A 27,493-nucleotide genomic window follows, 5' to 3' on the forward strand; every position below is an offset into this window, starting at 1 on the left:
CTTAGCTGATTTAAACTAACAGTTCAATTAGGCCTTAAGATTCATCTTCTTTTCTTTCAGTAATAAAACCTGAAGTTCTACAGAAAGCTACAGTGGCCCTTATGGATCAATCTCTCTGCAACAGTTTATACAGCAATGTGGTAACAGACAGAATGGTGTGTGCAGGTTACCTTGAAGGCAAGATTGACTCATGTCAGGTAAATTATGCATTATTTGGAATTTAAAGTTAAAGTTGGTTCTGCTTATGTTGCTTTGCCTTCGTTGATTCATCCCTTCCCTTTTTATCAACATTCTAATGAAAAAAAAAAAAAAAACTGTTTTCATTACACACATTATGTAAGACCCAGTGATGTTGCAGATCATGACTGGTGAGAAGGACCAGCTATGTGCTGCACATAGTTTCCAAACAAAAAAACAAAAACTGCCCAACGCCCTAAATAACGCACAAATGTGATGCTGAGCCTCCATGATTGACATTACTAATCAAAGAGATGGGCCAAGGATAGATCGGCTGGGAAAGAAGGGGCTAAATACTGTTGGAACGTCTTCCAGCCAGGAAATGTGACAAGCTCAGTGTGCAGTAATACCAGGGTAAGCAATTTCAGTACACTAGTGAAGTCTGTACAACTATGCATGGCTAAAGTTCAGCTTTGAAATAAAAAATAAAAAAAGCAACATTTTTTCATCCCTTTCATGGGCATCTTTCCATTTAGAAATCACAATGTCAAAATGTTTCTTTGACTGTCCACGTGCAATTTTTCAACCGGTTCAGACAGAAAACCCCTGGATATATTGCTGGAGATACCTACAGATATGCCTTCAATCTCTGATCTAACCATACACTGCTGGATCAGGTGGATGTTCTCCAAAGTCTGCTATCCACACACAACCTACTGGGTAATTGTGACCTGCAGGAGAGCATTGAACTTAACATATAGCCACTGCTTAGGAGAGGAAGGAGCTAAGACACATATAGAACTGCATCGAACAGTATTAAAATAAAAAAAAGTATAAAAGCACAGAGACCTCTCTAATAGTAAAGGGACCCGACAGGTGGTTACTCTAAGGGTCAAGCAGTATGAACAAACACAAAAAAATATAAATTATTCTTATGGATTGGAGTTGCCCGCTATTTTTCTATTTAGCCTACCTATTTGGGTGTTGTTAGGAGGCCTGAGCACCCACCTGCCTGTTGGTATTCCCCTGCTTAGAGCGCTGCACCTTTCTGTTTGTATATTAACAAACACAGCTTTATTAATCACTTATAATTTATCAGTTATAGTTAAAAATTGCATAAAAAACACCTCCACCTCTGAACAATTAAAATGACAATGTTGTCAAGGGCAACGGTAGCAGCTGCTTACATCCACTCATCATCATGCACTCCCCCTAAGAAGGAGTACACCTGTACCCAAGTACAGCATCCATATAGGACTGGAGCAGTGGAAAGGGGTCACAGGGGTAACACCCAATAGTAATGTATTAATCTAGTGCCAAGCAGGGGGTATTCCCCGCAGCTGCTCATGGATCAAGAAAGTGACTTCATCCCACTCCTTCCGAGCCTAGTGGAAAAAAGGACTGAGTGGGACTAATACGAAATATCAATTGAAAATGGCCTAACTTCAGCCGCCAAGATTGTAATGCAAGTTGTCCTATGGCACAAGGGACACAGCACATTTTTAGTAAGTCATGTCCCTTGTGCTGATTTTTGTGTTTTTTATAGTTACACAGGTTGCATTAGGGATACTGGCTGCACTGGGGACACAGGCTGCACTGGGGACACAGGCTGCACTGGGGACACAGGTTGCACTGGTGACACAAACTGCACTGGGGACACAGGTTGCACTAGTGGCACAGACTGCGCTGGGGACACAGGTTGCACTGGTGACACAGACTGCACTGGGGACACAGGTTTCACTGGGGACACAGACTGCACTGGGGACACAGGTTTCACTGGGGACACAGGCTGCACTGGGGACACAGGTTGCACTGGTGACACAGGCTGCACCGGGGCCCTGAGGTTTCTAGTTACGCCTCAGGGCTACCGAGACCACTGAATGAACGGGTCCCCTTGGTTGTTTGTTGTGTGTTCCTGCTTCAGGGCCACAGAGACCACTGAATGAACGAGTCCCCTTGGTTGTTTGTTGTGTGTTCCTGCTTCATTACATCAAGCACTTGAGAGCTGTCATTTCCATTTCTTTGGAACAAGGCCCTGGCAGGGTTAACAGCCGCAAGCCTTTTTTTAGCTTGCCTCTGGTAAGCATGCAATCTATGTGGTGGAGGAGCATGAGTTTGTGGTGTTGTCACAAGTCGTATCAAGATTTCACATGTGTGATTATGATCATGGACTAATTTGATTGGGGAGTAATTTCAACATATGCACACATTATTTGCATTTTTGTGTGTTTTATCAATTTGTGGTTAATATTTTTATTTTAGCACAGCTCCATTTCTATCTTTATTTGTTCATATATGTATCACATATTGAGCTGCTGCTGCCTTTTTTCTTATTTGTATTGCTTACTTAGCACTGTAATTATTTCTATTTTTTCTGTCAATTGTTGCTGCCTGCTCACCCAGTTGCCCCAACCGTGGCTGGGGCGGATGCTTGTGCCTATCCTGCAACTCAGGAACTGTTCTATTATGTGCTGTCACCCTTGGCAACCACAATGGGTGATCATGCCTGTGGATTACAAATATGTCCAGCTTTCTGCTAATGCTGGACATTCTGAACTTTTGCTTCAAATTCCTTCTTGTAACAGTAAAGTGTGCCTGGAACTGTCTACTGTTGCCCGGGGTGGTCGGGTAAGCTTGTGGGTGCCTGCGGGTGGGACTGTGCTAAGAATTTTACCTTCAGTGAGACACGGCTACTAACTTTGTTGTTGCTACCGGCAACCGCTGGAGAAGTCAGCGGCCATCTACTTTCAGTTGTTTGGGCACAGTTGGTGCTGAGCAACATACCTGGACAAGTCCTGCTAGTTGCAACATGCCTGCGACCTTCAGTTCATCCAACAAGGGGTTACAACAGGGAGGGGCCTGCCTATCAGTTTTACAGACACCTTTGTCTGGAAGCGAGGGGACAGTGCCATGCCCTAGAGGAGACCCAGTGTTCCCTGCTACCAGCAGACATCACGAGGCAGAGGAGCAAGATGGTGGAGGGTTAACGCATACTGTCAGCATTGACCTCGTTGCCTGATGTGCAGAGAGGATACTGGTCGACACCGGTGTTCTGTTGGAGCATCACGGGGATTCGCCCTTGGGGTCACTGAGGGGATGAAGCAACTGCGCTTGCTGTGTCCAGACTGGCAATTACCGACCGCAGTGGTAAGTGCCTGGGTACAGTGTGATCATTGTGGCGAACCCGGCTTGCATCCAGCCAGCAGGAGCCACAGTACTATAGTGTGGACCTGCACTCAGGACTGTGTTGCGTGCAGCCTCGGTAATCCTGGAAGGCCGAAGCGGGCCTGGAATCATCGCTGAAAGAATAGGTAGAGTCTGAGCCTGGTGACTCCCCTGTGAACATCAGCGACTTGAGGGAAGAGGAGTCTGTCCTGGCCTGCAGCCTGGTCAGAGACCTGGTAACTGTGAGTACTGCCCAGCAGGAACTAGAAACTGTTCCTGAAATGCTGGCCACTCCTATGTCCCCTGCTATCCCAGTCTAGAAGGAGCCAGTGCTGGAGGGGGATGCACCCTCAGGTGAGCTGGACAGGGAGTGCGAGGGCAGGGCCATAGATTGGGGTGCTCCCAGACTGTTAGTGGAGTCCGGGTTCCTGGAGAGATTAGCAGAGTGGTCATTTCCTGATAGCAGCTCAGAGGAGGAATGGGAGACAGGAGGTTCCCAGGTCCTGGAGGTCCCATCTGAGGGAGGAGAAGAGCCAGATTCTGCTAGGAGGCCTGAAGATGCTGCAGGAACCCCCATTAGTTACAGAAAAATCTTTATAAACAGACCATCCACCACCCAGACCAGAGCAGCTGAATACTGGTAGTGGGTGCTGAGGTCCCCTGATGCCAGTGTCCTGCCCGGGAAAGGAAAACCAAGAGCGCTGTCCAGATTTTTGCGGTACCAGGGGAAAGTTCAGCTCCCAAGTGGGGTCTGGAATATCCTTATGTGCCTCCCGCAACCATGGACATCATCAAGAACTCACAGGGAGAGTGGGAGGATGACCTGGTCTGGGAGTTTCTACACGTACCTAAGCCATTGCGCGTGCCAGAATGTGAGGAGAGCTGGGCCCGTTTTGAGGACATTTATAAGTAATTGCGGCTGGGGAGCTCCATCTACAGGGACAGAGTGATGGTTGCCAAGGTGGGACGGCCTACAAAGAGTCACTCTGTCTCCATCAGGGAGGAGGGGGCAGCAGGAAGAGATTGCCTAACCCACACTTTTATGCTTGAAAGGAATGTTGGAGGTACAGCCATCATAAAAGTGGCCACATGGACTGCTGGAGAGTTTCAGTGTGAATGTGCTTCTTTTCCCTGAATTTGTAGGATCACACCGGTCTGCCACCCTGTTGTGCCCAATGGATGAATCCTATTTGCTGTTGCAAGGACACTATGGATGAGGTCTGTTCCTTGAAATAACTCTTTAAAGAGCCAGTTTGTTCGGGGAGTGGCCCTTCCCATCAGGAAATCCAAAGAGGACTGTTGCTTCTTTATCCTGTGTTTTCTCCTTTAATGTTATGTCAGCAGGCCATAACTCCCTCCTAACAGAACTATAGGTGAAAGCGTATTTGAAGTGACTCATGTGCTTTTTATTGTTTCTGTTCTTTCTGTCAGTAGGGTCATAACCCCCCTTCTGACAGAAAGTTTGTAAAGTATACAGGGAGCTAGTAGAATAGGATGCTTGTTGTTTTCACAGGACTGCTTCAGATGGGACAAATGTCTATCTATCTCCAGATGGAGTCATGGATGCTGCGGATGGAGGATTTACTTTGAGGGGGAGATGTTCTGGTCTATTGTATTTTAATGATTGCCTAGTAGTATGGATTTGTAGTTAGGAATGCGATGTATATGCTGTAGATACTCAACAAAATAATCTTCTATTTTTGATATGTATTTATTTGTATATCTGTTATCTGTTTCCCATCCAAGTTTATTCCCTTTTATCCCTCCTATTCAATTTATGGGATGCCCTTGCTCCTGGGCCCAGGAGCTATTTTTTTAATTTTCCCAGTCAAGAGCCTGGCTGGATTTTGGTGGGGGGGGGGGGGGGGGTTAGCGTAGCACCCTTTAGGTAGGTAGGTGCTAGAGGTAGGATTTTTGTTAGGACAGGTAAATTTAGGCCGGCCTGGCTGGCAGTCAGGCCTGTTTGTTTTGTTCTGATCTGGGCTGGGAGTGGCTCAGATTAGCAGCTGGTGACTCACAGGCAGCATCACTGAGACCTCCCTCTTCTCTCCAGAGTTTGCTAGAAAGATCTTGGAAGAAAGGAGGAGGGGTGAGGAGAGGTGGAGCTGCCTGGGGTGTTTTGGGGAGCCCTGACCAACCTCAAACCTGGAATGGCAGGGGGCAGGCCTCCTTAAATACATAAGGTCAGCCAAGCTGGGGAGGAGTTGTTGGGTGGAAGAGCTGGAGTGATAGAGTGAGGAGGCTTTCGGGGCCTTTTGAGGGAGCTCCCCAGTCTAGGGGGGGGGGTAACCTTGGGCCTGGGCTTAAAAGCAGTTGGAACCACCTTCAAGAACGTATGAAGAGGTCCTGGACTGAAGGCACAAGATAGAGCAAGGAGAGGACAGCAGAAGAGAGCACTACTAAGATACTCCGGGGAGGACAACTGGTCGCAGCCAGGAGGGCTGGTGAGGCACAGTCAGGAGGACTGGGGAGGCATGCCCGAGAGGACTGGGAGCTTGCAGTCTGAGATGGGTGCAGAACCAGAAGTGTGGACTGTGGTGGAAGGGACAGTGGAAAGAGGCAGCAACAGCCAAGAGGGCTGGCAGGGCCTGAAGAGGGCTTACTGGAATCAGTAGCCATAGTTAGGGTGGCTAGCATAATGACGTTTCTGCTACACCTGTAGGGCCCGCGGTCCCAGCCTGCAAAAGGCATTTGCTAAGGCTTGGCTGAGTCAGTGTCAGACCTAACCAACAAATAGTGCTAGCTGTCCCTGGGGAACCAAGTGATGTGCTGGAGGTAACTAGAAGTAACAGTCTGCAGCAAGTGATGTGCTGGAGGAGTGAGGAGTAATGAGCTTCAAGCAAGTTTGTGCAGGAGGAAGCTGAAGGTGTATGTACAGGGAGTGTACATAGTTGTAAAAAAAAAAAAAATGATGCTGTTTATTAACGCTGGGAATCCTATATCCCCCACCCCCATCCAAGTTATACCCCTCAATAAAACAAAAAAAAAAAGTTCACTGGCTGTTTTATGTCTCGGAGTGCTGAGAGTGAATGCAGGGCTGAGCAGAGTGACAGACAGAGCATAATTCTCAGCAGCCCTTACGGGGGTACTGCTACAAACTGCGCTGGATGTCATACCCTCCCACTTCCCTAATGCACTTATTTATTCCATCATACCTTCCACACTCAACTCCTGCACACACCAAGTCTGGCCACGTGGTGCATTTAAAATAATTTACCCATTTAAAAGTGGTGTAGACAAATTATTTAAAATTTGCCATGTGGATTTATTTGGGTCTGAAATGTCTTTTTAGATGATTGTATGTGAATCAATGCAAAAGGTTTGAGAATGGTATGAAAGTGAACACAAAGAGCTAGGGATATTTGAGAATCACAGTTGTTGTAGAAGCACAAAAAGCTGTTTGTATAGCCAGCCAGTGGCTCCAGGAATAGGTGTGAATGGTACTGTATGACAAGCAGGGGCTGCTCTGGAGCGCTGATCCCTATGTGCAATGGGCCATGAAAATTGGAAACAAAAAAACCAAGCCTGAGACATGTCATCATATCCTTTCAGATAACTGGGAATGGAAAATGGCAATTTTGAACATAATACATTCTTTGAATTGTAATAACGAACATGCAAGTAAAGATTTGCACATTTATTTCTGAAAATGAATCATGCTAATATATTTAATTTAATATTTAGGAATAATTATTCTTTATGTCTTAAATATATGCAGGTCTATCTACTTATTACAAATATTACAAATAAATAATGGCTCAATGTTATAGGGTAATTTTACAAATAACTTTTTATTGATGACTTGCCATTGATTTCCGATAGGGATCTCCTCCTAAAAATACTTTCTGTTTCAATCTGTTTATTTAATTTTTCAGAATTAAAGTTAAATGTTGTAATTTAATACCAAAGAGTGCAAAATGGCTCTGATAACATAAACAATAAACAAGAAGTCATCGATAGCATGTTTTAAGTGTAAGGACTTAAGACATAAATTCACGGAGATCCGCCATTGGTTATTAGAGACTGTGACAGAGTGGTCAACTTATAAGAAAACTATTATTGAGAAACATATTCGTTTATATGCCACTAATAGGTCAAAAAACTCATGGGCCTTACATCAGGCCAACTTTGTACATTTGGCAGAGGGGTCAAGCAGGACAACACCCACTCACCTAGGCAACCTATAGGCATAATAATAAAATTATTACAACCATAGTGACCACTATGTCATCCAACACTGGACTTATTTATCTTACCCCAATATATATATATATATATATATATAATTATTGTATATTTAGAAAAATCAAGTGTAACAGCAACATATCTTTTGAGGGGCATCGTTACATACAAAACCTAAACGGGAACCCCAAAGTCGAGACAGCAGGTTCGACCAGGGGGCCCATCTTGCACCTGAGTAAAGGAATGGAAGACGCAAGTTAGAATAAGAGAAGGAAGTGAGTCAGAAAAAAAACAAAGAAGTGAGACCACACCTGTCCAGGAGTCCAACCCAGCACTGGTCCATTGTTAATCCCAAGTGTTCGGCACCTGCAGGTATGAAAACCAAGGGGTCCGCACCTTTTCAAACAAGGGTTGTTTGTCTCGTAGGACGCTGACCAGTTTTTCATGGAGCATGATCTAGGTTCAGTTTTGCTTCATTAAATCTAAGTCGATCACTGGACTTTTCCATGCAGTAGCGATTGATATATTGGCCGCCAAAAACATATAATAAATTAAAGTCCGTGTGTACCTTGGGATATTCTCCACAGGTTCATTAAGTAGGGCTATGCGAGGGTCTTTAGTAATGTTAACCATAGTGACTGAATGAATTAAGGAATGAATCCTTATCCAGAAATGACGGAGCTTAGGACAAGTCCACCATTTATGAAGAGCAGAGCCAACCTAACCCTGAAAAGCGGGTGGGGGGACGATTCTGGATACATTATGAAGAGGCACTCTGGCACAAGGTGCCATCGCACAATCACCTTATATCCTGCTTCAATCAAGCCAACATTCATTATTCCCTTATGAATGCGTGCAGTCCAGGATTGCCAGTCCTCCACCTCCAGGGCAGTACCCAGATCCCTCTCCCAAGCCATTTGATAAGGAGGTTTGGACAAGGGGGAAACAGAGGATTTATACAACATGGAGTTACAATCCCTCTAAAAAGTCTCCTGTATGCATCTGCTTTCGAACTGTGTTCGTACTGTAAGATATAAACCGTTCTTTTGTAAAGACTCTACGAAGTGTCATATTTTTTGTAAGCAGAAACTCTCAATGGGGGGCATCTGCAAATCCTGCACAAAATATGAAGAGGGCCGTATACCTCTATGGTCAGAATAGTGCCCTAGAGTCTCTTGTCCATCCACCAATGATAGAGGGCGGGCGTCATACCTGGTGGAAATTGAGGATTGTTAAAGAGGGGCGCCACAGGGGAGTGGGGGTAGCCTAGGGGCCATTGTCTGCAAATGAAAAAGCGTGGGACATAAGATAGCCTTTTTATGTTTTGAAGGGATCCAGGGTACCAAGTCTATTGGCAATGGGAAACAGGCCTGGGCCTCTATAGACACCCAATCTGGTCTATAATGATTGTAGTGTAATTGACATAGCTGTATCAGTTGGGCTGAAATGTAGTATTTCTGGAAATCCAGAAGTCCCAGGCCATCCAGGTCCTTGGGCACAAACATTGTGGTGAGAGCCAGCCTGCTGCCTTTAGCGCCCCAAATAAAATTCAAGATTTTTGTTTGAAACTGCCTTAATGCCTCTATCGGATTCAGGTTCTAAAGTAATATAGTATTTTAGGCAGTACCATCATCTTCACAAATGTGATCCTGCCCATCCAGGATAGGGTAGCATCGGACCACGTCCGCACGTCCTCCAACAATTTATGAAACATCGCAGGGTAGTTTGCTTTATAGAGCGATGAGATCTGGAGGGTAAATATAATCCCAAAATAAGAAAGTGATGCCGTCTTCCACAAGAAAGATTATTGAGCCTGAATGTCTCTTTGCATTTCGTTCGGTATGTTAACACTCACGGCCTCTGATTTGGAGCAGTTGACCAATAGGCCTGAAATCCTGCCAAAACGGTCCAGTAGAGAGAACAATTTTGGCAGGGTGGTATGGGGGGAAGTTATAAATAATAACAAATCGTCCAGAAAAAGCGCACATTTGTGATTGCAGTCTCAACTCCTGATCCCCAAAATATCAGAGTCCTGATGAATCACTATGGGCAATGTCTCCATTGCTATTATGAATACTAAGGGGGAGAGAGGGCATCCCTGGCGAGTGCCAGAGGAGATAGTAAAAAGATCCGACCTGTGGCCTCTTAACGATATCTGTGCCATAGGGTTGCTATAAAGGGAATGAATTGAGGCAATACATTTAGGACCAAAATTCCATCTTTCCAGCATCCTAAAAAGATAAGGCCACGAGAGGGAGTCAGATGCCTTACATATATCGTGGGGTAGAAGCATCCCATGTCTGACCCCTCCCCCATCAAAGTAAGATTGTAATATTGAAATAAGGTCTGCTGCCCGACGCACTTGGTCCGCAGCTTGCCTATTAGGCAGGGATCCTACCTGGTCAGAGTGTACATAATGGCCCTACAGATATTTTCAAAGTCAATCAGCATTGAAAACAGATAAAATGTTATATGGGGATTGGGTGCAAAGCATTTGCAATGTTGAAGGACAAATCTGATCATATATGTCCTTGCCCAACAAGTAACAGAATAGACAATATATATGTTTCACTTGAGAGAAAAAAAACTGTATGCATTTTTTTAAAATGTAATTTTTATGTATGAATATGAAGCCCTCCTAATAGTTTATATCTTTTGCCATTTAATATGAAGTAGAAAAGTATAGTTTGGGCATATTACAAAAAATAATCAAAGGGTATGACACTGGCCAGTATGTATAGGAAAGGGGTTCAGAGGGTATGACATTAGGCAATATGTGAAGGAGAAAACCACAGAGGGTATGACGGAAACCCATATGTGGAGGAAAGGAGGACAGGGGGTATGACAGTGGCAAGGATATTTAGGAGAGGATTGCAGAGGTTATGGCCATGGGTGATATGAGGTGGAGAGGGGTACAGAGGATATGAATGGGACCATTTGTACAGGAAAGGAGTGCAGACAGTATGAAAGCAGGCAGCATGTTCAAGAGAAAAATGCAGATTGTTTGACAGTGAACCATCTGTATAGGATATGACAGTAGAGGGTATGATGGGGGTCAGTGGGTGCATAATAAAATTGGAAAGGATGTGGTAGTGGAAAGCATACACATGAGCAGAGTGTAGAGAGTCTGACAGCAGGCTGTGTGCAGGAGAGAAGTGTGGAGCATAGGACTTGAGCAGTATGTACAGGAGAGAAGTGTGGACAGGGGCGGACTGACAACTCATGGGGCCCCCGGGCAATAGGAGATTATGGGGCCCCCAGGAAATCAGAGATTATGGGGCCACACAGTAGACACAAACACACACACACACAGTATACAATCACACAGTGTGCACAGACATGTTTCTATTGGCTGAGAAGGTACTGGAGAGGTGGGGCAGCTATAATCTCAGGATTTTTAGACCAAAAGGATGTCGGTAAGGGACATTTCAGAGACAGATGTAAAAAAAAAACAAATTTTTTACATACTGTCCCTGGTTTACTGAGGCTGGCAACCCTGATGGGGCCCCCTACTGGCATGGGGCCCTCGGGACATGAATCATTTAGTGCATGAAGGTTGGGTGGCATTATGTTTTTTTGTGTTGGCTGTGTATGTCCTTCCATTGTTTCATCTGCAGTAACTTGTGACAGCCTCTGTCAAGAACCTTTTCTCTGGCAGCTTCCTAATTCTACCTCTAAAGCCCCTGCCCACTTCAGGGGTGGGATGAAGTGTCAAGGGCATAATTTGGAACTGGGAGTGATGGGAGGTAAAACAGCTGGGGGAGTAATGTCTGTTGGGGGGAAGGGTAGGTATGTAAAGTGAGACAGGTGGGTGCCTATCATAAAAAGGTGATAGGCAAGAAGGTAGGTTTGTCAAAGGCAGGTGAGGCAGCTAGTAAAAGTCTGGAAGGGAGTGTGGAAAAGGTCAGTGAAGCAGTTGGATGATGTCTGGTGGACTGAGGAGGTGCAGAGGAATCGGAAGGGAGCATAAACCCGGGGTGGGGGCAATGCATATGTGCAGGAGCTGGTAGCAGTGTGCGAGGGAGCAAATGTGGGCAGAGGAGCTGAAGCAGTGTGCAGTGGAGCCAAGAGAAGAGGGTAGTGGGTTTGGGGGTATGCAGAGGAGTGGTATTATTTTGCGGGAGAGCTGTGATGGTGAAGGCAGATTATGTGTGTGTACACCAGTACAACATTGTGCAGACCCAGAGCAACTGGTATATGTGTGCAGAGTAGCCAGGACGGGGGGGGGGGGGGGGTTGTGCATGGAGAAAATGTGGCAATGTGGTGTGCACAACAGTGGCACTGTGATTTGAATGAACAGGCTAGCCAGTGGCACCAAGCACACTGGAGCTGGCCTGTGAACCTGGAGGCAGGTCACTGGTATGTGCCAGCAGTAGATAGCATTAGGCAGTAGAGAAGAGGAGGTTCGGAGAGCGAGATCACCTGGGGGCATACAAAGAGGAATAGGATTACACTAGACTGTTACTCAATGCAGAATCCCCCAGTGGCTATGGAAATCCAGCATTCTTCTTGTATTACTAAAGATGTACCAATTAATTACAGTATTTTCTTTTTGCAGGGTGATTCAGGGGGTCCTCTAGTCTGTGAGGAGCCAACTGGCAAATTCTTTTTGGCAGGCATTGTGAGCTGGGGAGTGGGTTGCGCTGAAGCCAGAAGACCTGGAGTCTATGTGAGGGTCAGCAAAGTTCGAAATTGGATTCAGGGAGTAATCTCGGCACCTACACCAATGGAAACGCATACCAGCTTTGTTACAACCACCAGCAGTATAAAAAGGACAACCAACCCCAAAGCTACCACTGCTCGACCCATGACTAAGCATTCAACCACCAAATCTAAGCCAGGTAGTAGCACCATGCCAGCAAAACCAACTCAGAAGCCTCTCAGCACATCTAAACCTCAAGGTAATTAAAAAAAAAGTAATGTCTGCCATGTAAAAGTGCTTCAGATTGTATCTAAACTTGGGCATGATTTACTGAAGGTGCAGAACATGTTCACTTTGCAAAGTGAGTTTTTAATTGTGAAGCTAATTAAAAAATAATTAATTGAAAGTACCCAATCACATGCAAGGAAAATTTAAATAAGGAATTTATGTTTGCATATAATTGAATACCTTTTATAGTATTAGATATAACCATAAAACGAGCACCGCCGCTGAGTTGACACAGAACAGAGCATGATGCAAGCTTGAGACATCCGGGGGTAATCTGACTGTGATTTCACATTATTCCTCAGTTTGTTTGCATGTTTGTAAGTGCGTTTTTAAAAGGGGGGGGGGGGGGAAGGTCTGCAATAAACTTTTGCGTAAGGCATTACGCTATGGTGCTGTGCTTTATTTCTGGTGAGTATTATAGCATGTGTCACAACACCCGGAAGTATGGAGGACCTGCCCGTGGCCATGATATCAGTGATTCAAGACTCATAATTACCTGCCTGTGGTGAGTGTTGAATTTAAGTGGAGCGGGACTCATTCGTGGTGATTTTGGTGACAGACATCACGGATTTCATTGGAGGTGCTTTCCACGGTTGTCACACACACAGATATATAGAGACTCACTTTTTTACGCATGGTGGACTATACATTTATATAACGTTTAGTGGCAAATTGTGTGAGGGTTGTATAACTCCATCGGGTGGGTGCAACACTGCTTTTGCCATCTGGAATATCTTCTTATTAGATATGCACTATATTGTCAAAAGTATTGGGACACCTGCCTTTACACGCATGTGGACTTTAATGGCATCCCAGTCTTCGTCCATAGGGTTCAATATTGCGTTGGCCCACCCTTTGCAGCTATAACAGCTTCAACTCTTCTAGGAAGGCTGTCCACAAGGATTAGGAATGTGTCTATGGGAATGTTTGACCATTCTTTCAGAAGCGTATTTGCGAGGTCAGGCACTGATGTTGGAGGAGAAAGCCTGGCTCACGGTCTCCACTCTAATTCATCCCAAAGGCATTCTATCAGGTTGAAGGCAGGACTCTGTGCAGGTCAGTCAATTTCTTCCACCCCAAACTCGCTTATCCATGTCTTTATGGGCCTTACTTTGTGCACTAATGCAGTCATGTTAGAACATAAAGGGGCCATCCCCAAACTGTTTCCACAAAGTTGGGAGCATGAAATTGTCCAAAATGTTGTGATATGCTGACGCCTTAAGAGTTCCCTTCACTGGAACTAAGGGGCCAAGCCCAAACCCTGAAAAACAACTCCACACCATAATCCCCCCTCCACCAAATGATTTGGACACAAAGCAAGGTCCATAAAGACATGGATGAGCGAGTTTGGAGTGGAGGAACTTGACTGGTCTGCACAGAGTTCTGACCTCAGCCCAATAGAACACCTTTGGGATTAATTAGAGTGGAGCCTTCTTGTCGGCATCAGTGCCTGACCTCACAAATGCACTACTGGAAGAATGGTCAAACATTCCCATAGACACTCCTAAACCTTGTGGACAGCCTTCCCAGAAGATTTGAAGCTGTTATAGCTGCAAAGGGTGGGCCAACTCAGTATTGAACCCTACGAACAAAGAATGGGATGTCATTCAATTTCATGTGCATATGAAGGCAGGCGTCCCAATATTTTTGGTAATATAATGTATGTTGTAGGACATTCACATGCATGCAATTTTGTTGTGTTTAGTGATGGAGCGCTGCCGAGGTTGTTTTTATGGTTATATCTAATACTTACTATAGTGAGTCTATTATAGCATTTGCTATTTTTAGTTTTTATTTATTTATTTTTAATTTTACAAGTGTATGTATAGTAGTATTTGTTAACAAATGAGATGAGTAATGTCAATAGGGTACCTGTGTGCCTAACCAGTGTTTATGTGAACTGTGTGAGGTGCTTTTACTAGGGGAAGAGGTGGAACACAAACTCCATCCCTTCCTTCCCATAAGAATGGTTATCTGCATAGTTTACATAGGTAGATTGCAGTTCCGTGCTTCTGCCTCATGATTGGCGGGTGTCGGCAGACATCAAGTACCCGGGACCCACCGGCCCGCTTCCGCTATGTGTAATTACAACGAAAAAAAGCTGCCTGGGGCTCACATGCGCGCACCACACCTGGAAGTGAGAGATCGCGTATATCTACACGTGATTCGGAGCACAGCTGCTGCCCTGTAACAGTAAAACTGCTATAAGGCGGTTGGCAAGCGGTTAATTTCCAGATTTCACAAAAGAGCCTTTGAAATCTCATTTTATGGGGAGCTGTTTATGGCAAGCTGCCAGCCTTCTAATGTAACCAAAAGTGAAACCCATTTCTAACCCTAATTCTCACCTGAGCGTTTTGTAGCTTGAAGCTCAAAGCTCCAAAATGCTAACAATCATAATCAGATGATTTTAAATTGTGCCTGTTCACATATGTATGTGCTCCAAAACCGCCTGTAAACACTCATGTTTGGGTGTGACTTCAGCCTTAAGAGTCTTTGTAAGAATAAAATACTGCCCCGTAGAAGGAATTTGAGAGGTCAGGGGTGGCTTCTTTCAAAGCTCCTTTACTACCTGTTATGAAAATGTGAATAGTGTAAAGGCTAAGTCCACCTTTAAAAAATAATAAATACACATATATTTTAAATAAAAAACATTTTCATTTATTTTTTTCATAGGAGCCTGCAAACATTGCCCTGGTAATCAGTGAATTGCATGTGCAATGCCAGGCTCCTGCAAGCTCTTCCTCCAGCTCTGTGTCCATACCGAGGTATGGTTCATTCATTCACAGGTTTCTGTAAATGAATGACATGGCTGGGCGGGTGGAGCCCGGCACATCCACACCGATTTCAAAAGTGACAGGACTTGCATGTGAGAAGAACCCCCCCACCTGCTGTCACAGACGGGAGGGTCTTCTGGATGGCAGCATTTTACAGTCTATATATAGGTGCACTTCTAAGTTACATCAATAGAGTATGTCAACCAGGATCAAGTATCTTTATTCATTTAAATAAAAACTTAACTAGAGAAATTTGTAGATTATCACTGCTGATCCCTTCTTCTCATAATACTAGTTGCCTGGTTTTCAATCTTTTCCTCTGGCTTTAGTCATAACCAAATAAAAATTTAGATATGGTATGTTGACTTCCCCTTATCTTAGGCCTTGTTCACACCTGCAGCAGATAAATGGTAGAAACAGACGGGCTGTGCACGTTTTTACCACCCCCAACCTCCTATTGGCAAGTTAACAAGGCTAGCAGGCATGTTTTTAAACATTGCCAGGGTTTCTTCATGGTGTTGCAAGTTTTAAACATCATGTCATGGTTAGTAGGCAGTGCCGCTTGCCAACCTTACACCATTCAAGCCAATCGGACCATGACGTAACTGCAACGAACATAGATGAAATTTGTAGATTATCACTGCTGATCCCTTCTTCTCATAATACTAGTTGCCTGGTTTTCAATCTTTTCCTCTGGCTTTAGTCATAACCAAATAAAAATTTAGATATGGTATGTTGACTTCCCCTTATCTTAGGCCTTGTTCACACCTGCAGCAGATAAATGGTAGAAACAGATGGCCTGTGCACGTTTTTACCACCCCCAACCTCCTATTGGCAAGTTAACATGGCCAGCAGGCATGTTTTTATACATTGCCAGGGTTTCTTCATGGTGTTGCAAGTTTTAAACATCATGTCATGGTTAGTAGGCAGTGCCGCTTGCCAACCTTACACCATTCAAGCCAATCGGACCATGACGTAACTGCAACGAACATAGATGAAATATGTCATCAGCACACCGACAAGTGTGTTTCAAAGTGCAAAGCTCTTTATTTTTGTGTGGTCTCATAGAAAAGCAATGTTTGGTGGCCGTGTAGGGACTCTTTCTCAGGCATGTGTGGTCACATGTGTTGTCCCAAAATGTTGCTTTTCTATGCGGCCATACAAGAATAAAGAGCTTTAAAGTATAACTAACATTTTGGATAGAGTAGAGAGGGATTAGCACACCTAATAAACTTCTCTATTTGTCCTATTTACCATTATCAGTGAAAGTAAAAGAAACTCCTAAATTTTGGGTTGTCCCTAGAAAAGTAATAGAGGGAAAATCTTCCAATGGGGATAAATGTAAAATTCTTTAGAAGTCTCCACTTACCTTTCCCACCGCAGGGAATTCTGTGGTAAAACCAACAGACCCAATCTTCACCTTTCAGAGTGGGCTCCATTTAAAAAAATCTTCAGGAACTGGGGCCCCCTTTTAATTGGGGGATCCCACTCCTGGACTCGTAATAGCACCCCGCCAGAAAAAACTTATGGCTGAAAAAACCAAAAGCACTGGATCCCGGGGTCCAGCTCTCTAAAAAGATAAGCGTTATGGGCTAAACCTTGTTTCTTTCATGACAAGGCCCGGTACCATTCATTTCGGCCTGAAAAGACACTTTGAATGGATCCGGCTGCATGGCTAGCCCCAGCAAGGATTGCTCCAGTGGAGTTCAGCATAGCACATCTTTACTCGGGACCAACAGCTAAGACACTGGCGAAAAAACTGAGGTAATCCCAGTAGTGGGAGGGGTTATATAGGGAGTGAACTTCCTGTCTTAGGGTGTGCCAGTGTCCATCACCTGAAGGTGGCCTATAACCCACATAATAATTACTATGGGTCTGTGTCAGAAACCATGAATCAGACTGAGACAGAAGTACAATTAAATCACACTTGTTTATTAAATAAAAATAAAAAGGTAAATAGAGAAAGCGTAGTCAAAGCATAGCCAGAGTCCAGTAACCGGATTGAGTAGTCAGCCAGTTCAGAGTTCAATAACCAGATCGGGTAATCAGCCAGGCCAGAAGTCAGGGATCCAAGTGCAGCAACAGCAAGCAGGATAAGGAGCCAGAAGGGATGTCAGCAACCCAGTCTTTGAACAGAACTGCAGGAGATGGTTTCTTGTGATGTGACCAAGGCAAAAGCAGATATGAAGTGAGCTGGACAGCTTTAAGTAGGCAGGTCAGACGAGCTGGATAAGGAACAGCTGGTAACTGTGGAGAGAGATGAGTGCTGGAAATTAGCCGACAGCTGAGCAGCCAGCCCAGAGAAGGAAGGGCTAGCCAGCCCTGACACTCTGTGTCCCGTGATGTACGATTAAGAAATATATATATATATATATATATATATATATATATATATATATATATATATATATATATATAAAATCAGGCACGAGGTACGGCTAGTATCAGAGCCAGATACACACATGTTACATATTCACAAGTTTCGTATTTGATTCTCATTAGCTACCAACAGTCTTGATTTTATTAAAACAAGTCCTTATGTTGGTGAAATTAATAAACTATGAAAACTAATGAAAGTGCCATATATAATCTATATAATAAAATAATAGAACCTGAACAATTTTCTGATTATATAGATTATATATAGCACCTTTATTACTTCTCATAGTTTACTAATTTAACCAGCATAAGGACTTGTTTTAGCATATGTAAACGGCGTTCAACCCACACATCAGGGGTATCGCCGCGAACGTTAGAGCGAGAGCAGTAACTCTAGCACTAGACCTCCTCTGTAACTCTAAACATGAAACTTGTAAAAAAAATGAAGTACTGAAGTTTAGCGCCATTCCACAAGTGTGCGCAATTTTAAAGCTTGACATGTTAGGTATCTATTTACTCGGCGTAACATCATCTTTCACATTATGCAAAAAATTGGGCTAACCCCAGGTCATTGGGCTACGACCCTCAACCGTTTTTTTTTTTTTTTTTTATGTTTATGGCCTGCCTCCCCTGACTGCATGTCCCTGATATACTGTATGTATATATATATATATATATATATATATATATATATATATATATATATTCATCTATCTTACAGATGTATTTTTTCATTGTAGAATGTGGAAGTCGTCCCGGCCTAACAAAACCCAACAAGATTGTGGGTGGATTTGATGCTGTTAGAGGGGAAGTCCCATGGCAGGCCAGTCTAAAGGAGGGCCCACATCACTTTTGCGGAGCAACAATAATTGGAGATCGATGGTTGGTCTCTGCTGCTCATTGTTTCAACCAGTATGTACCATGATTACATTCAAGTATCTATTAGGTTATCTAAATGGTGTAACAAAGTGTTTGTTAATCACATGAAAATGTATTTCTGTCAAAAAATGTAATTCTCATTGCAGTAACAAAAAACGACATACATTGTATGTATTATATAAGTAATTGGCGGATCTTTCTTTTATACTAAAGTCAAATTTTTTTGTTTAAAAATAACAAACATGTTATACTTAACTGCTCTGTGTAATGGTTTTGCACAGAGCAGCCTAGATCCTCCTCTTCTCGGGTCCATCTTCAGCGCTCCTGGCCCCTTCCTCCTGTTGAGTGCCCCCACAGCAATCATCTTGCTATTGGGGCATTTCAGCTGCTGATCTGTGTCACTTGTTGCTAGGCAGAACGGGGAGATGCATTTTACAATGGCATCTCCTTGTTCAGCCGCCCTGTGAGACGATCGCAACCCGCAACCGCACTCATGGGGGTCCCGACCGTTGGCGGTGCGCTCACGATGGCAGGGCGGCATTAAAAACTGGACGTACCTGTACGCCAATATGCCTGCCCGTGCCATTCTGCCGACGTACATCGGCGTGTGCCGGTCGGGAAGTGGTTAAAGTCTTACTAAACCCAGGACTCTGCATTCACTATATCTGTTCTCCCACAGTACACAGAACATGGGAATGCAATTATTTTAGCAAATATAAACTGCTAAATAACTTTTCTAATCAGCAGTATATAGCAGTCTTGTGACTTCTATCAGTTCCTGGTAAAGCTTATAGGAGGAGTTTTCATACTGCACTGAGCTGTCCTACCAGGATCCAGGACGCCTGACCTTTGTCTGCACAGTGCTGATTGGCCCTGTGCTAAACACATACACCCTCCCAAGAAAAATAAAAACTCTCTAGCAATACACACCAAACTGACCATGTGCAGCCAGACTCCAGTAACTCTGTCTGATCCGGGCCTGTTCTGGAGTCAGTGGAAAAAGAGGAGGATCTGTGCATACAAGATCAAGCAGCCTTTTTATACATTGCACAGGATTACCTCCTTAGGTTCCACAGTGAGTATAACAAGCATGCTTTGCTGCATATACACTGTTTTTAATGTTATGGGTTTAGTAATACTTTAAGTTCTTTTTTTTTTTTACAATCCTTTATTTTAAATTGCATGACAATTTATTGGTATTTCTTCCTCTCCTGAAGTTGAATAATTAGTGTCCACTCTCAACTCTTAAAGCAGAACTTTCCAAGTACCGGAAACTGAAAATGCTATTTAGTTCATTTTTAATGTTCACAGTAAACTCACCCATACATCCACCTAACTCAATGCTTTATAATATTGAGAAATCTCTTTCAAAAACAACCCCATAGCATTTCTGGCCTCGGCCATTTTGAGTAAGGGCAGATGATTCATGTAGCATTTACTTTGTGTAATCCATCTGCCCTTATCTGAAGCATGCAGACTGGAGGGTGTACTTAGTTGAGACAGCCCCTCTACCCCTCCTCCAGATGAAATAAAAAAAATGCCCAAGAAGACTCCTGGGATAGGCTAGGTTATGAGAAAGCTCTATTTTTAAAGTGAAATGCGTTAACATTTATTGTTTACACACTAAGTGCATATGAAATATTCAACAAAGAAATTGGAGGAGTGTGGTGAATTCCAGATTCTTTTTCTCACCAGACTCCTGAAATGTATGACATAATTTTGGCCTAGGCCAGAAACCAGGAAGTAAGTGAAATGTAAAAAAAAAAAAAAGTTTATAGCAAGTAAATATAATATACAGTACTTTTCTATTTATTTATTTATTCGGGCTAGCTGCATAAGGACTACTTTAATTCACAGGCAATGTCGCCTAGCAGTTCATGTGTAAGTGTACAGTACCGCATTTTAGGAACTAAACTGTACATCACTTGTAGGTGGTTCAAAGTTTTAGAAACCTTCACAAGTAACTTAACTTCTAAACTGGAGAACCAGAAAACATGACTTGAAAAGACCACTGTTATTAATCCTCTGTCTATCACTGCTTTCTTCAGAACTAAACTGGACCAAGTCACTGCCCATATGGGTTCCACGGCACTTAATGGAGCTGATAGCTTGGCTGTGAAAATCAACTTGAAAAGGGTGATCCAGCATCCTCACTTCAATCCACTGACCTTGGACTTCGATGTGGCTGTAGTGGAGTTATCAAGCCCTTTGACTTTTAATAAGTTTGTACAGCCTGTTTGCCTACCATCAGCTCTACAGAAGTTTCCAGCTGGGTGGAAATGCATGATCTCTGGATGGGGCAACATCAAAGAAGGCAATGGTATGTATATTGTACTCCCTGGAAAACGATATGGGGAATGTTTTGGTAAAAAATGTGCAATGTGTCTATTTATATTTAAACCAAGTCCTCCTTTTATGAAAGGGCTTTTCTGTTGTGTAGCTGATCTGTTTTTGTATGATTCCTTTTTTTTCAAGAAATGTGTGTTTTTTGTGGGGGTTTACGTCATGTTTCATGATAAAGACCAGAAAAAGCATTTCTGTTCTCTTCAACAATAACATTTTAAATAAACACTTCTCGTTTGTACAGTGTCCAAGCCAGAGGTTTTGCAAAAAGCATCAGTGGGGATAATAGACCAGAAAATTTGCAGTGTCCTCTATAACTTTTCCATTACTGAACGGATGATCTGTGCAGGTTTCCTTGACGGTAAAGTGGATTCTTGTCAGGTAAGACTAAACTACATATAAAGAAAAATGCCTACACCATAATTTCTCTACTCACTCATAGTTTATATTTTAAAGGGCGATTCTGGGGGACCCTTGGCATGTGAAGAGAGCCCAGGTGTTTTCTTCTTGGCAGGCATTGTAAGTTGGGGTATTGGATGTGCCCAGGCAAAAAAGCCAGGGGTTTATAGCAGAGTTACCAAACTGAAGGACTGGATCCTGGACACAGTGGCTCCTGTACTGAGGACTACTGATAGTGGTATGAATCTTCCAAAGTCCTCTGTTCCTTCAACAACTCCCATGACTACCACCACAAGGGCAACCACTATCCAACCACCAACTTCCCCTGGTCGCAGGACAACCACGGTATCTAGGACTACAATGTCACAAACTAAAAGTACAAGAAGCACACCAAAATCAACAACTAAAAGTACAACCAAAAGGACAACTACTGCCAGGACTAGCACTACATCATCAAGGATCACTGAGCCACCCAGACCCACACAAAGACCAGGTGAGGTAAAAAACAAAACATTTAAATAGTCTAAAAATTATTTAGGCTGGTGTCATGCTGTTCCAGTGCAGTAACACACAAACAAGAATGCATATTATATTACGCATTAATATATTTCAGCAGCTTATTCATTTTGAATGGGCTGCAAACACACCCCAGTGTGGAAAAAAATGGCCCTTACCCATTTTCATAAATGCAACGCCTGCTATAGCGGGGTTGGTTTGCATTAGTGCATTGGGGTGCAATTTGAAATGAAATAACTGGAAAGTTAAGAAATATTTGTAAACCATTTAAGTACTCATGTGAATGAGAACACTTAACAATCATTTGGGGGTTTCCTAAATTCGACTGCAAAAATGTTCCCCTTATGTCTCGTTCAGGCAGGCAGTACTAAATGGGGGGAGCCATGATACAGTGGCGAAATTCATTATTTGATTCCCTGCAGAGTCTATACGTTTTCCCACTTATAAAGACATTAAGGCTCTATAATTGTTATCATAGGTGTATTTTAAATGATAGGGACAGAATATTGACCAAAAATCCAGAAACAAACGCATGGTACAAATGTTATAAATTGAGTTGCAGTTCAAAGAGTAAAATAAGTATTTGATCCCCCACCAACCAACAATAATTCAGGCTCCCACAGACTGGCTACAGTATGTGCTCATGTGGTACACAGATTAGTACTGGCAATTTAAGAAGGTGCTCCTAACGACAACTCATTATGTGTATAAAAGGCACCTGTCCACAGAATAACTTTCTTCTATTCAAACCTCACCGTTATGGGCAATTCCAAGGAACTGTCAAAGGACATCAGGGACAAGATTGTAGACTTGCAATGGGCTACAAGACCATTCGCAAGAAGCTTGGTGAGGAGACAACTGTTGGTGTGATCATTCGCAAATAGAAGAAAAACAAAATAATCATCAATTGCCCTCAGTCTGGAGCTCCATGCAAGATTTTGCCTCATGGGGTAAGGATGATCATGAGAAAAGTGAGGGATCAGCCCAGAACTATATGGGAGGAGCTTGTGAATGATCTTAAGGCAGTTGGGACCACAATCACCAAAGAAACCATTGGTAACACAATACGCTACCATGGACTGAAATCCTGCAGCGCCTGCAAGATCCCCATTCTCAAGAAGGAACATGTACAGACCCATCTGAAGTTTGCCAATGAACATCTAAATGATTCAGAGAAGGATTGGGAGAAAGTGCTGTGGTCAGATGTGACCAAAATTGAGCTCTTTGGCATTAACTCAAATCGCCGTGTTTGGAGGAAGAAAAATGCTGACAATGACCCTAAGAACACCACCCCTACAGTCAAGCACGGAGATGGAAACATTATTTTTGAGGCTGTTTCTCTGCTAAAAGTACAGGCTGACTTTGCTGCGTTTAGGGGCCAATGGACGGGGCCATGTATTGTAAAATCTTGGATGAGAAATTCTTCCCTCAGCCAGAACACTGAAGATGGGTCGTGGATGGATCTTCCACCATGACAATGACCCAAAACATACCTCCAAGGCAACAAAGGAGTGGATGAAGAAGAAGTACATTAAGGTCATGGAGTGGCCGCCAGACCTTATTCCTATAGAAACATTATGGAGGGAGCTGAAACTTCGAGTTGCCAAGTGACAGCCAAGAACACTTAAGGATTTAGAGAAGATCTGTAAAGAAGAGTGAACCAAAATCCCACCTGAAATGTCTGCAAACTTGGTAACCATCTATAAGAAACGTCCTACCTCGCCAACAAGGGTTTCTCTGCCAAGTACTAAGTCATGTTTTGCTTGGGGATCATTTTAGTCACTGAACTGCAACTCAATTTATAACATTTGTATCTGGATTTTTGGTAGATATTCTGTCTCTCTTATTTAAAATACACCTATGATAAACATTGTAGACCCTTCATTTCTTTGTAGATGGGCAAACTGAGGCTGGGTTCAAATTCAGCCACTGTGCCCATCATATGCAGCCACTGTGCCCAGCAAATACAGCCACTGTGCCCAGCAAATACAGCCACTGTGCCCATCATATGCAGCCACTGTGCCCATCAAATGCAGCCCCTGTGCCCACCAAATACAGCCACTGTGTCCATCATGTGCAGCCACTGTGCCCTGTAAATACAGTCAGTGTGCCCATCATGTGCAGCCACTGTGCCCACCAAATACAGTCACTGTGCCCATCATATTCAGCCACTGTGCCCACTAACCCCCCCACTCGCAGGACTCGCGGCTCTGACAGCACACTTGCCCCCTCGCCTCTGGGCTCTGACAGCGGTACCCCCCCGGAGCTCGCAGCTCTAACAGCACCCCATTGTAGGACTCGTGGCTCTGGCAGAACCCCCAACCCCCCATGCGTGGCTTGTGGCTCTTAGCTCTGACAAACCCTCAGGCACTTACCGCCAGGCTCCTTTCCAAGTGCACCAAGGCGGCGGAGGTATCCTTCCTCCAGTCCAGAATGTGTCTCCTCCAGTCCTCTGTCTGATGCATTGCCTCCTGATTGGCCGGGAGGAAGGTTAGTGTGAAAATAGCGAAAATGAATTCGCTATCATCACACAATTGGGTGGGATCAGGGTGCACTCTCTGCGCCCAGAGCCCACCCTGTTTTGAAGCCTATTAGAGCCTCTGGCTCCAATCAGGTGCTTAAAAAAACAGCCTGCCACAGGAGTCCATGCGTCCTGAAATGGATGGGGGATGCATGGATGGGGGGCGGCGCCCATGCGCCCACAATGCATGGGTCACCACTGGTACTAAACTTGGCTATACACCATACAAATTTCATCCAGTTCCTGATGACAGGCCAAATTCCATTAGTTGGTGGCACTGTTACACCTGTCCATTCAACATCCTACAATTGTGTACCGCCTCCCTTTAGTTAGGCTGCTAAGCTAAATTTAGTTTTTGGCTTCACTGCAGTCACTTTTTGTCTGGTCAGGGTTACCAAGCTGGATGTTTGACTTCTCCCACGTGCTTCTGAAGAAGCTTCCAAAATATATATAATATGTATGTATATATATATATATATATAATCTTTACAATATAAGGCACATGGAGATATCTGCTGAATGAATAAATGTATATGTGTATGGCTAACTTAAGGCAAGGAATGGAGGCACAGAGCTCTGTGAAAAAGAGTGGCTCTTCCAAAAAACACAGAGGAGAAGGAGAAAACCAGGCACAGAAGAGTAAAACAATGAGAGTGAATGGTAAAATGGAGACAGAAGGGTTGGTGAAGGGTGGACTGGAGAGTGAGTACATCGAGGAGGAGAATAATGGCCAAAGAGCAGGGTGGTAGCTGTACAAGTAGGTAGTGAAATACTAAAATGTAGAAGACAGAAAAGGGGACTGGAACAAGGAGGGAAGTGGTGATAGATCTTACAAGAGAGTGTCGAGATAAATATGTACAGGAATTGTTCAGTTCTTTTGAAGGGAAATGGGATGTTCTCTTTTTTCATTATGTTATTCAAAATACCTACCGGTGTAGCCTAGAATAACTTTGTTTTTCAAATTAAACTTGGTGCATAAGTTACAAAAAATACAATACAAAATACAATTAATAGTCAGCAATAGCTTGAACTTCCTTGACCAGACGATTTGTACTCTCTGGATAGAGGTAATTCCCTTCCCTTTTCTATCTTTTTATGCATTACATCTTAATCTCTGCATTATAACTCCCAAAATACCTAGCTTTCTGCTTTTTATTGCTCTAGCTGCTTGGAAAGCTGTGAGGAATGCACCTTTGTTCTATCTATAATGCCTCCCGAGGTGTTCAGCCTGGTACCTTTGAACCCATATTGAGACTGGCCCACCATTGAAACCTGAACAATGAAATATGAGACTACTTTTTCAATCTATACACCCTGTAGTCTTGTTTCTTAGTTATGAGGGTGGTTGACTCAACCTGTGCAATCACCAAAGGCTTTAATGGTGGTTAGTTGATTCACTCTTTGGGGTTTATTCCTAGGCTTAGTTGTATCGGGACGATCACTCAAAGCTGCCCACAGTTTCTACAGTGTAATGAATAATGTGTTTGAATAATGTCTCTTTGAATGTGTAATGTAAATTCTTCTTGAAATTCATCAATAAAACCTTTACGAAACTAAAATAGCATTCATTTAAAACATTTCTAAAAAAGCCATACTCATTTTATCTTTAATAAATCTCAATATAATACTTCTTTAGGCAATAGAATTGAGCTGTGTTTTATTTCATGCCATACTTATCACTGTTTTTATTTTAGTGCCCTGTACTGCTTCTACATATAAGTGTTCTAATAGACTTTGCATCAGCAAGACAAACCCAGAGTGCGATGGAATCCCAGACTGCCATAATGGCTCAGATGAGCTGAGTTGTGGTGAGTAGATGTAGTACAACTTGCCTACAATGGGAAATGATGACAGAATTGAAAAACAATTATATAGTGCCTGTTACATGACCTAGGCATTAACCCATGGCAGTGCTATGCTGCAAGCCTCATGTTTGAACACAAACAGAAATTACTGACACCGGAATGTGAAGATTTACTCTACTATAGGCCGTGCATATTGGCCAACAAATGGCACCATGATTACTGCACATCATATGCAGGTGAACATGTAACACAAGTTGCAGGTAGAAAGGTTTATAATGTCTTTAGCTATGATGCCTGTACACAGTAGGAGTCAATCAGTGGGTCTGGCTGACGTGATGTCCACCAGCGCCCGTCCATCGTTTGGGAGATGGGCAGAATGGTGATCTGCCTATGTAAACAAGGACGATTGTCATTGCCATGACAAGGGAAGGCTTTGATCCTGTGTTCCTGCTAAGCAAAAACACAGATATCTGCCTTGCCACAGTAAAAGCACACCCCACACAGTTAGCAAGAACTCCCTAGGAACACATTTAACCCTTTGTATGCCCTTGATATTAACCCCTTCCCTGCCAGCACCATTAGTACAGCGAGAATGTATATTTTGTAGCACTGATCACTGTATTAAGGTCACTGGTCCCCAAAAAGTGTCAGTTAGGTGTCAGATTTGTCTGCCACAATAGCACAATATCTGCTATAAGTCGCTGATCGCCCACCATTACTAGTAAAAAAAAAAAAAAATTCTACAACTATATCCTATAGTTTGCAGACGCTATAACTTTTGCGCAAACCAATCAGTATACACTTATTGGGATTTTTTTAACCAAAAATATGTAGCAGAATACATATTGGCCTAAATTGATGAAGAAATTGGATTTATTTTTTTCAAAATTTATTGGGTATGTATTATAGCCGAAAGTAAAAAAAGTTTTTTTTTATTTTTTTCAAAATTTTCTTTTTTTTGTTTATAGCATAAAAAATAAAAAACACAAAGGTGATAAAATACCACCAAAAGATAGCTTTATTTGTGGGGAAAAAAAGGGCATAAAATGTATTTGGGTACAGTGCTGCACAGGGGCGGATCCAGAGTCTAATCTCGGGAGGGGCACTGCTATAAAATATGTTTTTTAGGGGGCAATTTATATGGGAAATGGCTGGTATTGGCGCTTCAATCATTACGGCACCATGGTTGTTATGGTGTCAGGATGATTGAAGCGCATTATTTCTATTAATACATTGTAATATAAAATTAAATGGTTCAACTCACCATAATGCAGAATCAGTGGGAGCACTGAGGATGTCACTTGCCATGTCGCCTGCCACCAAATGGGGATTGTCACTTGTCACCAAATGCGGATTGTTACTTGCCACGTCACCTGCCACACATTGCGGATTGTCACTTGCCACGTAACCTGCCACACATTGC

The 27,493-nt window shown here is 43.3% G+C and overlaps 1 protein-coding gene across 2 annotated transcripts in view; it reads left to right on the forward strand.

Moving 5' to 3' along the window:
- The window catches only part of TMPRSS9 (transmembrane serine protease 9), a 212,154-nt gene that overhangs the window by 157,337 nt on the left and 27,324 nt on the right, over nucleotides 1-27,493 (forward strand). For both annotated transcript variants that reach the window (XM_077476274.1, XM_077476273.1), the window contains exons 11-17: nucleotides 61-197; nucleotides 12,083-12,425; nucleotides 18,348-18,519; nucleotides 20,535-20,806; nucleotides 21,074-21,210; nucleotides 21,286-21,721; nucleotides 25,960-26,073. In XM_077476274.1, the coding sequence (XP_077332400.1) occupies nucleotides 61-197; nucleotides 12,083-12,425; nucleotides 18,348-18,519; nucleotides 20,535-20,806; nucleotides 21,074-21,210; nucleotides 21,286-21,721; nucleotides 25,960-26,073 (1,611 nt within the window). The remainder of the gene's footprint in view (nucleotides 1-60; nucleotides 198-12,082; nucleotides 12,426-18,347; nucleotides 18,520-20,534; nucleotides 20,807-21,073; nucleotides 21,211-21,285; nucleotides 21,722-25,959; nucleotides 26,074-27,493) is intronic.

The sequence above is a fragment of the Lithobates pipiens genome, unplaced genomic scaffold (genome assembly GCF_037356315.1).
Source record: "Lithobates pipiens isolate NorthernLeopardFrog02 unplaced genomic scaffold, aLitPip1_a1.2 Scaffold_13, whole genome shotgun sequence".
Lineage (NCBI taxonomy): Eukaryota > Metazoa > Chordata > Amphibia > Anura > Ranidae > Lithobates > Lithobates pipiens.